The 14,627-nt window shown below is 41.1% G+C and overlaps 1 protein-coding gene across 1 annotated transcript in view; it reads left to right on the top strand.

The window, feature by feature from the left end:
* LOC133915713 (putative callose synthase 6) overlaps positions 1-14,627 on the top strand; it is a 63,567-nt gene that overhangs the window by 33,798 nt on the left and 15,142 nt on the right. Inside the window, exons 13-36 of the mRNA XM_062358980.1 lie at positions 5,308-5,430; positions 5,512-5,629; positions 5,816-6,147; positions 6,235-6,287; positions 6,368-6,428; positions 9,420-9,501; positions 9,588-9,637; positions 9,723-9,809; positions 9,900-10,001; positions 10,117-10,199; positions 10,287-10,368; positions 10,457-10,617; positions 10,714-10,840; positions 10,934-11,037; positions 11,108-11,204; positions 11,304-11,455; positions 11,666-11,775; positions 11,851-11,961; positions 12,037-12,102; positions 12,184-12,370; positions 12,457-12,589; positions 13,328-13,450; positions 13,520-13,638; positions 13,743-13,826. Of these exons, the coding sequence (XP_062214964.1) occupies positions 5,308-5,430; positions 5,512-5,629; positions 5,816-6,147; positions 6,235-6,287; positions 6,368-6,428; positions 9,420-9,501; positions 9,588-9,637; positions 9,723-9,809; positions 9,900-10,001; positions 10,117-10,199; positions 10,287-10,368; positions 10,457-10,617; positions 10,714-10,840; positions 10,934-11,037; positions 11,108-11,204; positions 11,304-11,455; positions 11,666-11,775; positions 11,851-11,961; positions 12,037-12,102; positions 12,184-12,370; positions 12,457-12,589; positions 13,328-13,450; positions 13,520-13,638; positions 13,743-13,826 (2,747 nt within the window). The remainder of the gene's footprint in view (positions 1-5,307; positions 5,431-5,511; positions 5,630-5,815; positions 6,148-6,234; positions 6,288-6,367; positions 6,429-9,419; positions 9,502-9,587; positions 9,638-9,722; positions 9,810-9,899; positions 10,002-10,116; positions 10,200-10,286; positions 10,369-10,456; positions 10,618-10,713; positions 10,841-10,933; positions 11,038-11,107; positions 11,205-11,303; positions 11,456-11,665; positions 11,776-11,850; positions 11,962-12,036; positions 12,103-12,183; positions 12,371-12,456; positions 12,590-13,327; positions 13,451-13,519; positions 13,639-13,742; positions 13,827-14,627) is intronic.

Here is a 14,627-nt window from a genome sequence, read left to right as displayed (position 1 = left end):
AACAAGAGCATCATTCAAGGTATCAACCTGAATAGAAAGCTGGTCATAGGTAGGTGATACCTCAGAAGAATCAAGCTAAAGATCGCTATCATTGTCATCTGCCATGAAGCAAAAGCTGGCGAAGTCCTTGTTGTTGTTCTTCTTCTTCATAGGCAGCTCCCCCTCTGAGATCTCTTCCTCGCTCAAGGAAGTGTCAATGTCTCTGAGTGCCTCCACAAAAGATCGAGATGCCATCTTGGCTGCCCTATTGTTGGCTATCCTATCGTGGTTTGTGAAGAAGGGCTTCTTGTTCTTCTTCTTATGCTTGTCATGGTCATGGCCGCGGTCTTCCTTCTTGAGCTTTCGACAGTCCTCCTTGAAATAAGTGGTATCACCACACTCATAACAAGCGTGAGAGCCGCCTCTCCTCCGGTCTCTTCGACTGTTGTAGAAGCGGGTGAACTTTTTCATAATCAAAGCCAAATCCTCATCATCGAGTGCGTTCACCTACTAGTCAGTGATAGAGACCAAGGAAGACAAAGTAAATCCACTAGATGAAGGATTAGCACAAGAAAAATCAACTTCAGCCTAACTACCACTACTAGGTCCTAAAACCAACGTCATGTTTTGAGACAAAGGTTTTCTAGACCTATCATAGCCTCCTTGGCTATCTCTGTGGACTTTAGCTTGCTAAAAAGTTCATCACAAGTCAATGTGTCGTAACTGGATGACTCCTCGATGTTAGAGATCATTACTTCCCAAATGCTACAGTCGAGAGCATAGAGAAACTTGATCGCCCACTCATGATCAGAGTAAGGCAAAACCCCAGTGGATCTATGATTGCTAACACTTCCATCAAAATGAGCAAATATAGCATTCAAAGACTCTCCGGGTCTTTACACAAATATCTGATATTCTTTATTGTAAGTGCTATGACGCCTATCCTTGATTTGCTTAGTGCCCTCATGAAAGACACTAAGAGTATACCTCTTTAGTAGTGCGGAGGTGTTGAATTCTATCAAACTCATTACGACTCAGACTAGTGAACAATATATTTCTAGCCTTGCTGTTGACTTCATACTATTCAATCTGGGTCTGAGAAGTGCGAGTGATAGAAATTTCATAGTTGGAGTCTACAACCTCCCATATAACACTTCCTTGGCTTAAGAGATAAGCATCTATACGCACATTCTAGTACGAAAATTACGACCTTTAAAGAAAGGGATCTTCTCATGTCTCTCTGTTGTCGCCTACGGATCACAAAACCAATTAAGGTCAACAAATGATCAAACTCAGCTCTGATACTAATTGTAGGATAGAGAACAGCAACTAGAGGGGGAGTCAATAGATATCTTACAAATTTCTTTTGAAATAGACAACATTCTCCTATTCTTTTACCCAACACACTTAAAAAACAAGAGATGAAGCAAAAAGTTAAGAAAGACATGTTGCACCAAAAGATCCTCAAAGAAAACATGGCTCTCATAGTTGGAATTAAACACTAAGTTCTATTGAAATCCAAATCATGTGTCATTGCACACAAAATCTTGGAACTAGAAAAAGAACACTTTGAACCAAAAAGATAGTCATCGGGTGAAGAAACTCTCCAAATTAATTATTTAGAGGCAATGGAATTCAATACTCACCTGTATACATTTGTATGTGAATTTTATACCTCTAGCAACAAGAAGAACAAATCAACAAGGTGAAAAATTTCAGCTCTTCAATAAAAACGAAAATTGCCACAAAAATTAAAGAACTTGCAAAAAAAGCAAGAGAATCAATAGAGAGAAACTAGAAGAAGATGAACACAACATCTTCATTAAAAGCAGAGGAACACCCAATTTTAGCGGATTACAAGGCGTTTTTCCTCACAAAGCTCTCATCTAATACATAGGCTAAGCACTCCTTTGCTCTTCTAAAATACTAGCTCTCAACTCTCAAATGGATGATTCAAAGGGCTTAATCAGCCCTCCCCCTCTATTTATAGTCTAGGTTCCTTGACTCTCAAGTTTTCTAATTTGTTGCCAAAATGCCCCTATCTTTCAATATACTCCTACCTATCATCGAGAGTATTTTTGTCCATCTTTTATCTCGTCCATCGGATGGTCATGGCGCCTTCATAACTTAGCTTCACCTCGACACAAGCTTCATGATGATACCACGTATATTTTATCCTTCCAAGGTTTTGAGGTCAAATCACGAGTTACCTTGCATGCTTCTCAAAGCGTGACGCACTGCCACTTGCTTATACCTTAATCAAGCATCCCGGTGTCGATATGTGTTCTCCGTCTTGCAATTTTAACCGCTGACAAGTCTCTCCCGCTCCCGATCCCTCGAGCCGCCTTGCCACTTACACTGACATCCCTTTTGCTTGACTTTGTCAACACGCCGTCTTTATCTGTCTTTTCATGCTTTTCTTGATCTCTATGTATACAGATAGGATCGGCCTTGACTCCGTCTGGCCTCCTTGATCACCCGGCTCTAAGCACTCCGCTTAGCCCCAATCATCCCACCGTCAACCGCCAAGTTACATCTATTACCTGCACATTATGAGACAAGCACACATGTTTCTCCAATTCCATCTCTAATTAGTCCAACTCCAATATTCTCACCAATTTTAGCTAGTCATGATCAAACTTGCAATACATAGACATACTCATGCAATACCTGAAATCATCAGATCGAATCAACAATCTTGTTAATCACTCATTACATATAAATCAAGACATATTTCAATTAAGTTTCTCAAGATCTAAGCAAAAAGTGCCTACTACAGTACCCAAAGGCCCTGCTCTAGACCTGCACATGACAATTCCACCCTTCTTTCGACATAGCTCGTTTTGGAGCTGGTGGGGGCCATGGTTGATACCTAAGAAGGCCCCACATTATTGAAAGGACTCGACAATGGCAGTTGGCTTGATCCTTCAAGACTTGGGGCAACATCACCCTTACCCATGGGATTACACGTAATGCCCATGCCGCTGCTTACGGAAGGGACATTGTGTAGTATCGCTATCCTTGCTTAGGGAAGGGACTGTGCATGTATTGCATCCTATTCTACCATAGCACCTATGGATGAGGAGAAGTGTAGCCTTCACTATTGAAAGGAGTGATAGGGCAGCTGCTGGACATCTCATGCCCTGCCCCTCCTCAACTCCTTTTCCTTCGTCCTTAAAACACAGCTCAATTGTCGAGCTGTGGTGGTGGTGGCCACAACGATAGTCCTTGGTAGCCCCACGTTGATGAGCATTAGTGGTGAGGCATGTTATGTGGCAGCACCATGGACAGTTGAGGTGATCCCACCAGCACCATAAGAGCCCCCAATGATGTTGTGGCAGCCCATCTATTTCTACAGACAACTGCAGCAATGTTGTAGCTATTGTTGCAATTTTGTAATGGCCAAAACAGGGTGTGGTGCCGTTACATCAACATTGGGCACCATCATGGTACTCACAGATAGCTCCACTGCAGATCGGGATAGCACGACAGCAGCAGACTCCTGTGAAAACATGTAGAGTTTGTGGCTACAAACCCTAGCATTATTGTGGTTGTCATGGTTGGCGATGTCTCAGCTATCGCGATTGATGAGACATCACCAGCGTTGGTGACGATATCATCGGTGATGTGCTGGTGGTGAAGGCGCAATGGCTTATTGCTGCCTCATCTTCTCCCTCAGATCCTTAGACTGCAATGATCTTTTGTCATGCGTTGGGCCTTGAGGCTGGGGGCAATGATAATGTTCTGCAGTGTGTTTTGCATGCTGCAATAGACTCTAGCACCATTGCTGATGTGCACCTTGAAATCCTCCAACGAAGGAGGTGCTGCACAGAGGCCCGATCGGTAGTACCACATCAACACAACCTCGGTCATGTGAAATGACACGAGCCAAGCCTTCTCCTCCGGTGTGGCTTCTCCCAGAAGAACTGCTCACAGCTAGGACAATGGGTCATCCTTGCTATCACACGTTGGGAATTCCTCCAAGATGATAGTTGGTCACCCTTCTCTTGACGAACGGTGACAAGTTGCTATGCCATGGATGCCCGCCAATGATGTCGCCCTTGGGGATAGTGATGGCAGAACCAACTATGGCACTTCCAAGTTGACAACACAAGCCATGATGGTTGGCTCCACTACTGCAGAATATCTCATCAGTGTCAGTTCAAAATCGCCATTAGTGACAGGTTTTGAACCGACACTGATTACTCGGTACTGATAGTCACTGACTATTATTGTTGGGTATGGAACTGGTACTAAAAATCACTATCAGTGCTGGTTCAATCCACGATCCGACACTGATTCCTAGGGAACCGGCACTAATAGATATTCGGCAGCTAAGAAAATGCACAATCTAAAATGCATCACATGCATCAATTCTTCTAATGTTTAAGTCACGATAAACACTTAATACATTAATTCAAACTACATGTATTTCTTAAATTACATCAAATACCATTACATCAACGGAGCAAATGTCATTGATGGCACTAGAGGGGGGTTGGTGGTGGCAGTGTTGAAGATGCAGGCAGAAGGGTGGGGAGGGCTGCACAGCATGTCGCTTTTGACTGCAGAGGCAAAGATGCTGAGGGTGGGTGGTCCATGCCATCAAATGCAACGAATCCCTCTGGAGTTGCTCCTCTATTTTCAACATGAAGGCGTTCCCGTGCTGTAGATGGGTCGTCGAGGTGGCACCGTGCCCCTCACTGGCCATCTCCACAACAACGATGCGAGTCTCATTGTCGTCGTGGTAGTCGTTGAAGCGGCCGAGGACGATCTCCATCTCGACAAAGGATGCAATCGATCTTGGCTAAGTAGGTCGCGATCGCAAGATCGTCGGTGCCGGGTATGGAGGCGATGCGCCGGTAAGATCTCTTGATACCAAGTTGATATAGCGCGGCCGGGGGCCTCAGCCCACAGCGCAAGAAGGGGACCCAGCCTACTTCTTTCTTGCCTACTTCCTAACGTGGCATGGGTGGCTTTTATATAGCCGGCTAGGACTCCATTATCAAACCTAATCAAATCTAATTAAATCCTAACTAACAAAATCTGCTACTAACTTGTCTAATCTTGAAGGAAACTAATGATCCTTATCTCCTCTTGATTGCCTGACATGTGGTGCTTCTGCTCCTTGGCCGTACGGCACCGTTGTGGCCCAAGGCCTAGTGCCCATGCCACAACACAGAGTCAGAAATTTAGAGGATGCTACATCAATTGATTTTACATGCTTACTATTGATCGTCCAGTTTGCTTATATTTTAAGGAAATTTCATGCCACTTGAAACTATATGCTTCGAAAAACAATGTGGAACTAATTTTATATGTTTGCAGCAACATTATCATGCAATTAGCAGTCCGAGGATTCCAAAAACAAATTTTGTTGAAATTCGTACATTTCTGCACCTATTCAGAAGTTTTGATCGTATGTGGGCCTTCTTTATATTAGCTTTCCAGGTAAACATTGGCCTTTGTCATTGCTTAAAGGATTGTTACATTTTCTTATATGCACGATTTAATATTTTTATGCACTTGCAGGCCATGGTAATTATTGCTTGGAGCCCTTCTGGATCGCTTTCTGCTATATTTGAACCAGCGGTTTTCAGAAATGTGTTGACAATCTTCATAACGGCTGCATTTCTAAACTTCCTTCAAAGTACAAATTTACTTTCCTACTGAGGGGCTTTCTGCATCTTGTGACCTTAGTTCTTTTGTTGCAATTATTTTAAGCAAGCCTTCCTTAATTTCAATTTGTATGCATCTTAATAGAATTTGGTGCTGGTCCGGTCCTTGTTCCAAATGATGCACCAATTTCTGAATTTGGCCTTTTAAACTTTTTCAGCCACACTAGAGATTGTTCTTAACTGGGAAGCTTGGAGGAGCCTGGAGTGCTCACAAATAATAAGATATATCATGAAATTTGCCGTATCTATTGCCTGGTTAATCATTCTTCCGACGACATACTCAAGCTCTACTCGAAATCTCACAGGCCCTGTGAAGTTCTTTAGCAACTGGATTGGAAATTTGCAGAGTGAATCTATTTATAACTTTGCAGTTGCTCTTTACATGTTACCAAACATATTCAGTGCCTTGTTCTTTATATTTCTACCTATTCGTGGGGCCTTAGAGCGCTCAAATGCTCACATTGTTAGATTTCTTTTGTGGTGGACTCAGGTAAGCTTTTTAGCATTTAACTAGATTTGTGTACATAACCTCTTAACAGAATTGTTGGTAGTTCTGACATGTTTGTTTTCTAATCAGCCAAAGTTATATGTTGCCCGAGGCATGTATGAGGGCACAGGTTCACTTCTTAAGTAAGAGCTACGTTTTGTTGATACCTAATTTTTCAATTTTATGATCTCCATTTAATACTGATTTTTTTTTCATAAAACAGGTACACATCGTTCTGGATTCTATTGCTTGTATGCAAGCTTGCCTTCAGTTTTTATGTTGAGGTTGGTATAATACCGGCATTATTATTTTCTAGTAGTGTCTTATAAACCTGGTAATATCGACGTAAATGCCATCAAAAGGAGGCCAAGGCAACAGCTTAAAATAGGGAGGGAAAAAAAGTCAAATAGGAGGTGTACGACATATAAGTGGATTTGCCTATATGTGTGTATGTAGGTGTTTGTGGCTTGGTAGAGATTTTTTTTAAGCCACGGGCCCCTCGGGGGTTGGGGGCAGTGTGGATAAGCAGGGAACACTAGGGGTAGGTACCTAAGAGAATTTTCTATTTCTCTTTTTTCTTCCTAATGATAATTACCATAGACTTTATAAGCTAGGCAACAATTAATAAGGGAAATGACCAATCTTATCATTACCTTAGAGGTAATAATCTTGCAAAATCATAACTTAAAAAACTAAACAGATCACTGATCACAATAGATTTATTGCTTTGATTGTGCCTTACTTCAGCAGCGTATTGTTGCTGGTGGGGACCAAATCCGATAACATTACACCTCTTGCAGCGAGACAACTCATGCTCAAATTGTTTGGCAGTGAACATGGCTAGCATAACTCTATATTGTAATTATGTGATTCTGTCTTATCTCTAGCAGAGGCTTTTTGTCTTCCAAGCCCTATACTCTACATAATTCGCTCATGGCTCAACAATACAACACGCCACATCAAGGGCCTATTTGTTTAGCTTGGGGTTGTGGATTCTAGTTTTTAAAAAGTTGAAGCTAAAACAAATGAGTACGTAGCTTCTACAGTCCAACCCCATTTTGCACTACAATTCACAAGCTGCCTCCATCGGCTTCTATGGAATGTGATTTTAGAAGATACGAGTCACCCTGTAGTTTGAGAAAATTACCCACTAATGACATTACATTGCTCCCTTATCTCTTGTCTCTCTCTCCCATCCTATAGTGGTGACACTGACATTATACAACAAAAGCTACCACTTAACTCATCCATAATACAGAATGCCAAATGGCTTTAGTTTTTAGAGCTTCAACTATCCACAATCCAACTTTTTAAAATTCACAATCCAAAATCTGTGTTTCACAAATCCACAGCTAAAATAGCCAATTCTCTCTTATTTACATGGTACCAGTTTAGGTTTTGGTCCTAGCTCCAAAACCGTCACTTCCGTTGTGCTGCCCTCGCAGAGATTGATCGCCATGATCTTAGCTGAGGGCTAAACAACATGTAGCTAGGTTTCACGCTACCGATCGTGTTGATCGGCCAACCTAGATAGTCTTTTTCTAATTTGTTGGTCAGGTTTTTCCTCTCTCGCTGGATGTTGATCAGCGTTTCTTTTTGGTTTTTTGATCTAAAATTGATTTGCATTGCCCACTGCCCATCGTCCTGGCATGCCTCAACTCTAACATCAACGTCGACTCCACCAAGTGCTCCTCGTCTTCACCCGTGTGACGTGGCCTAGCGTGCGGTGCGTGCAGGGACATTAGTGTTGACTCCACCGGCTACTCCATCTGCATGGCATTGATGCCGGTTCATCCTCGCCAATGTCAATCAGGATGTCCGACTTGTCTCCTCGCATGATACATGTGTTCCCTACCGATCTGATCGGTCACGCATGATGCCGGTCAGGCATCCAAGTGCCGCTTATTTGACATGATGCACCGCCTAGTGTGGGCGCGTGGCTTAGAGTTTGCTGGTCCTAATCATCTCGGCACCACTCGATGTCATCCCGTCCTGATCCAGTTGTCCCTATCAATGCTGGCACCACCTTTTATCTACATGGCACCGTCCTTCATAGTCTTGCATGTATGCGCCTTGGTCCGATTAAGCGCATGGCTATGATGCGTTATTGTTTTATAGTTGTCTCGATTACACGTGCACCACCTCTGATCACTAGGGTTGCCACTGCATCACCTCCTTGGGCCATAGTGCCCCCGAAATGGGTGCCACCCGATTGGGGTGTGCCCTCTTAGGTGCGTCCTTGTCCACGGTGGCTCTTGCCATTGTGTCTTTAATGCTGCCACAATTACGCTTGAAACCACATCAATGCCCACAACATGCGCATGGTCTTCGTTCACCGTTCAGGTACTTCTCCACCTTCTCTGAGCGCCCTTGCACCGGAATGTTTGGCCCATGCAGTGGACCATGCGGCCCCTAGCCGACCTATCCGATCATCTATTTCTTCAGTCTCTCTTCATCCACTATAGCCTCATCGCCAGAGTCGCCATCTCTTCCCCACAACGCTTCATCTACTCTGGCAACAGTGGGCTGCATTGGCATATTTTTCCTCATGCTGCTCTATGCATCACAACTATCACAAAAGTCTTCTCTACTAATCCCTCAAATATTGGCACGTGGTTGATGGTACTCTCGCTCCCATGTTTGGCATTGGCTATACAGATACGTCCCTTCGTTCACAATGTGTTTCAGGGCTTGGCAAACCTGGTGTGATGCCTCGCCTATGGTGACCTTGACATTATCAACTTTGGCTTTGACCATCTACGCCACGATTGCCATGATCGTGTCACCGTCTTCGTCCCTACATGTCCTTCTAGGGTATCATCTCTCTTCTCATGCCTAGCAGCATTGAAGTCGCACCTCATATACTCGGCTTTAGTCCTACTAAATCTAAAACATTTTGAATTGAAAGTCTATCTCCACAACTCCAATTTCCAATTGACACCCGTCCTACTCTCGTATACTAGTATGACATTGTCATCAAAGAGCATACACCAAAGGATATCTCCTTGTATGCCCCTTTGATCTTATCCATCACCAAAGAAAATATGGCTTGATACCTTACTTTTTATTAGCACGTGTCGTGGTTCTAGTATGTATTTTGCCTTTACATTACCACTGTTACACTCAGATAACTATTTATAAATCCTGGAATTTATGAAAAATTCCCCTTTCTTTTTCCAACTTCTTTATTACCTTAAGAGAAAAATTATTAATCTTTTATAACATCAAATATGCAAAATTATTGAGATTTTTTAATGCTTATTTACCATGGGCAGATTTCTCCTCTAGTTGGGCCTACCAGGACAATCATGTTTTTGGGAGTGGGGACCTATGAGTGGCATGAGTTCTTCCCTTACTGTAAGATTATGTTGTCATACTATAGTATCATCATATTTAATTCATTTGCATAAAGTTTGTGGCACTGAAAAGAATGTGATTCACAGTGCAGCATAATTTAGGTGTTGTGCTTACTGTATGGGCACCAATTGTCATGGTACGTGCCAATTTATAAGTTTTCTTTTGCGGTGGGTATTTTGTTTTTCAAATTTTCCATGTTGCTAATTAAAATTTTCATACAGGTATACTTCATGGATACACAGATATGGTATGCAATTTTCTCAACAATATGTGGTGGAGTAAATGGTGCTTTCAGCCACTTGGGTGAGGTTGGTAGTCTAGTACTAGTCATAGCCTTGGAGTGCTGACATTCTGTATTTACTGATCTTAGCGGATGCAAAATATTTGCTTTCATGCAGATCCGAACCCTCGAGATGTTAAGATCAAGATTTAACGCAATCCCAAGTGCATTTAGCAATAACCTTGTACCTAATCATGGTAGTCAATCAAAAATACATGAGGTCTGGTTCTGCTAAAGTTTTGTTTCCAAATTTTATTTGTGACGTTGTTTTTAATTGACTTGATAGTGGATTTACAATTATTGTTTCGTACTTGTGGTGTAAACTTTTTCACCAGGAGGACAAAAATTTGGATAAGTTTGCTAACATATGGAATGCTTTTATTGATTCTTTGCGAAATGAGGACTTACTAAACAATAGGTTGGCATCGTTGTTTAACTTCTCATCTTTTTGTTATTTTGTTGAATTGCCATATATTACAAATATTGTGTTTGCCATTCCGTACAGGGAGAAAAACTTATTAGTTGTTCCACCATCGGTCGGTGACGCTACTGTTTTTCAATGGCCTCCTTTTCTTCTTGCCAGTAAGGTATACGCTATTTCAGCTATGCACTAATTGAACTGCACAATTTTCTCCCTGAGAAAGTACTGTGATGCTTATTGCTGTGATGTTCTAGATTCCAATGGCACTTGACATGGCAAAAAGTGTCAAAATAACGGACGAAGAGTTGATAAAGAGAATAAACCAGGATCCTTATACCTATTATGCAGTAAAAGAATGCTACGAGACATTGTTGAAAATTCTTTGCAGCCTCATGGCTGAAGAAAGTGATAAGAAGTAAGATATCTTCTATTTGGTCCACTATGCTAGTGCTTGGCTTGTGTGTGTGTATATTCCGGCTAACTAATTCAGTTGATGTTACCATGGCTACAGAGTTTTAAATCGAATACGTGACCGCATTGACTGCAGCATCCAGCGTCGGTCACTTGTGAGAGACTTCCGATTGGATCAGCTTCCTCAGCTAAGTACTAGGTTTGATAAGCTGTTCGATAATATACTGGTACTAGTAACCAATCTTCTCAGTATTTGATTAATATCTTTTTTACCGTACTTTTATTATAAAACTTAAAAAATTGACTGGCTCCTTTCGCAGAAAACTCCTGAGGATCAGATTGAGTTAGTTAAGACACAAATTGCCAATCTGTTACAAGATATAGTGGAGATTATCACGCAGGATATTATGAGAAATGAACAAGGGTAATATATACGCTAATATGAGCATCACATGAATAATTTCTAATGATCCTAATTTCTGCAAATCTTGCAGTATTTTGAAGGACGAGGACAGAAAAGAACAAAAGGAAAAACTACTGTTTACAAATATAAATCTGGGCTTGTTAAAGGACAAAGCTTGGAAGGAGAAGGTCGTGCTTCCATTTGAGCATCTTATTTCATTAGTAATATTCATTGTTTATATAGTTAGGAGCAGTACACTATTACCTATTGATATCATATGTTAACAGTGTGTTAGGCTCCAACTGTTGTTGACAACAAAAGAATCTGCTATATATGTACCGACGAATTTGGAAGCTCGGCGTAGAATCACCTTTTTTGCAAACTCACTTTTTATGAAAATGCCTAAGGCTCAACCGGTCCGTAGCATGATGTCCTTCAGGTAGGCAACTTAAACTCACTCTCCCACTATCTCTTTTCTTTCATCAATCAATGTTGGCATGGTTTTTGGCCTTTTCTTGGCACTCAGTTTGAAATTGTTTGTTGAGGTCAACAGTAGCTTTTTACGAAAGCATTTTTTATGTCAGATCATACCTTGCCATACTGATTATTATTAGTAGTTTGTTTAATGGCCTTTGTGCTTTGTTGTTAGTGTTTTAACTCCGTACTACACAGAGAAAGTGCTCTTTTCACCAAAAGATCTTAGTAAAAAGAATGAGGATGGTATATCCATACTTTTCTATCTACGGAAAATATATCCAGGTATTCTATCTACAGAACAAGTTACTTATTTCTCCTGTCAGAAAATCATACAATATGAATCTTGCGTACCAATAGATGAATGGTGGAACTTTACTGAGAGGATAGATATCAATCGGAAGGATGAAAATGTGATGCATGAAATCTGTCCTTGGGCATCTTATAGGGGTCAAACGCTCGCCAGAACTGGTAATATCACTGGGGAAATCCTGTGTTTCATTGACATCTAACTTGTCCTCTAACTATTTGCTTTTACTTTGCTAGTGAGAGGAATCATGTACTATAGGGAGGCACTTAAGATCCAATGTATTCAGGATACGAATGATCTTGGTCAGATCAATGCTTTCTCCTTTTTCTTTTTCCAATGTGTGCTCATGTTTATATATTTTTGACCCAATGTTAAATTTGCAGCTAAATTGGACCGTGGTAGAACATTGGCGTCCAATCAGGAGTTAGAGGATGTTTGTGAAATGGCACAAGTTATTGCTGATATCAAATTCACATATGTTGTATCTTGTCAAGCCTATGGCACACAAAAGATGTCCAAGAATGCTAAAGAGAAAATCCGCTATCAGAATATCCTTGATCTCATGATATTGTAAGAAGGCTAATGTTTTCTGTTTTGCAAAGAGATCTCTTACATATTAAGATTGCTCCGATCCATCTGAAACTTAAATTGCACAGGTACCCATCATTACGAGTTGCATTCATTGATGAGGTAGAAGCTCCGACTGGACATGGAACAACAGAGAAGACATATTATTCTGTTCTTCTCAAAGGATATTGTTCTAATCTTGTCGAAGAAAAGTATGATGAGGTATTTGAATATAAATTACATATTTTACTTACCTATGTTTTGATTCATGAAGGCTTATAAAATAATCGGCTGTGTTGGTACAATGATTTCCTGTTAAAGCTCCATTCTTACATGAGCGCACCTTTCATTAAAATTTACACTTGTTTTGAAGTTCATAGCAGTGTACCATGCCAGCAATCCTCCTAAGCAATCCCTTGCACACGCACACAAGAACAACCAAGAGCACTAGAACACGAGAAGTTTTGCCGCTGCCAAACTGCACACCTATTTCTGACCTTCTCATTCCTTTTATAGAAGAATTACAGCAGGAAAATGGAAACTAATTAATGCATACAATCCCATGATTTTCTCCAGCATGTACAACTAGCAATCAGGGAGAAATCACACACTAATTGATTGGAGAAAAATAAGGAAAGGAAATCTGCCAGCGCACAAAATTATTCTTCACGCTGTACTTAATTTTGTTACTAGTTTCTCATCAATTTATGCGCCAATTTATACAAGCCAAAAGCTCAGGTTACGCCAAAAAAAGAGAAAAAACACGACTAACCTAGGAGTAACTAGATGGCTTTGCATATAAGAATAAATAGACACTAAATTCAAGTTGAGAAGGGGTGTACACCCACACCTCCCACCAACTGAACCTAGCTTAGTTCAGGTTAAGCAACACTATATTATTTATGCATATATGTTTAATCAGATGACATTTTCGTACTTAGTGCTCTAAATTTATTTTAGGAAATTTACCGCATCAAGCTTCCTGGCAAACCCACGGACATTGGAGAAGGAAAACCTGAAAATCAAAATCATGCCATAATTTTCACTAGGGGAGAAGCACTCCAGGCCATTGATATGAATCAGGTTCAGTTTTGAATTCCACATTCTGCACAAGTTATAAAGTACTTGTAATTTATGTAGCTTTGCTAATAGGATAATTACATCGAAGAGGCATTTAAGATGAGAAATGTACTGGAGGAGTTTAAGAGTAATAAGTATGGAAAGAGCAAACCCACTATATTAGGCCTACGTGAACACATTTTTACTGGAAGGTATGTCCATGTGTCCAAAGAAACATCTTTTCGATTAGCCTTGTTTATGCCATTTATATGCCAAATATTTATGTTAATAACATTGTGCCGTTTCTCTATTTTAGTGTTTCGTCGCTTGCTTGGTTTATGTCCAATCAAGAGACCAGTTTTGTTACAATCGGGCAACGAGTTCTGGCCAATCCTCTCAAGTATGTCAATCCTTTTCTTTCTGCAAGTTGATATAAGATTATCCAGGTTGCTGTTGGCTTTTTCACAAGGATCGAACAACCACGAAGAACACAAACACATAAAATAACGACGATATTTTTCTCAACACACGCTACTACTTTATTTCTCACGCGCGCACACTTTATAATTCACGAATACGACTTTTTTTTTACACGGCACCTCTCTCTTCTCCGAGGCACATTATAGGGTGCCCCCCTCCTTTCATAATATAAGGGCTAAATACTAGACTCCTAATCCTACTCTGATGCAATCATGTTCCTACTAGAACTCTAATTCTACTCCAACTCTCTACTTTGACATGGACTCTCCTACAACCCAAAACTAATCCTACCATAAAACAAGATTAATTTCCAACACTCCCCCTTAATCTTGTTTTCTTTGCACTCGATTCAGGATGATGAACACTTCTTCATCACCCTGAATGCACTTGCACTTAGTTCAGGATGGCGAGCACACTCCTGCCTGCCTCCCTGCACACTTGATTTAGGATGATGAACACTGCTTCATCAACCTAGGATGGCGAGCACACCTCTTCCACCCTGCACTTGTTTTAGGACGAACACTATTTCATCATTCGAGGATGGACAGCACACCTCTTTCACCCTGCACTTGTTTTAGGACGACGAACAGTACTTCATCATCGAGGATGGAGACCACACCTCTTTCACCCTGCACTCACCACACATGCACTTTGGACATGCATGACCACACCTCGACATAAGATCACACGCTTCGCACTGCATTACACCGAGGCAGGCCTC

This window comes from Phragmites australis, chromosome 4 (genome assembly GCF_958298935.1).
Source record: "Phragmites australis chromosome 4, lpPhrAust1.1, whole genome shotgun sequence".
In the NCBI taxonomy this organism is placed as follows: domain Eukaryota; kingdom Viridiplantae; phylum Streptophyta; class Magnoliopsida; order Poales; family Poaceae; genus Phragmites; species Phragmites australis.
Note: the sequence above shows the minus strand (reverse complement) of the source record. Positions and strands in the feature narration are given on the sequence as shown.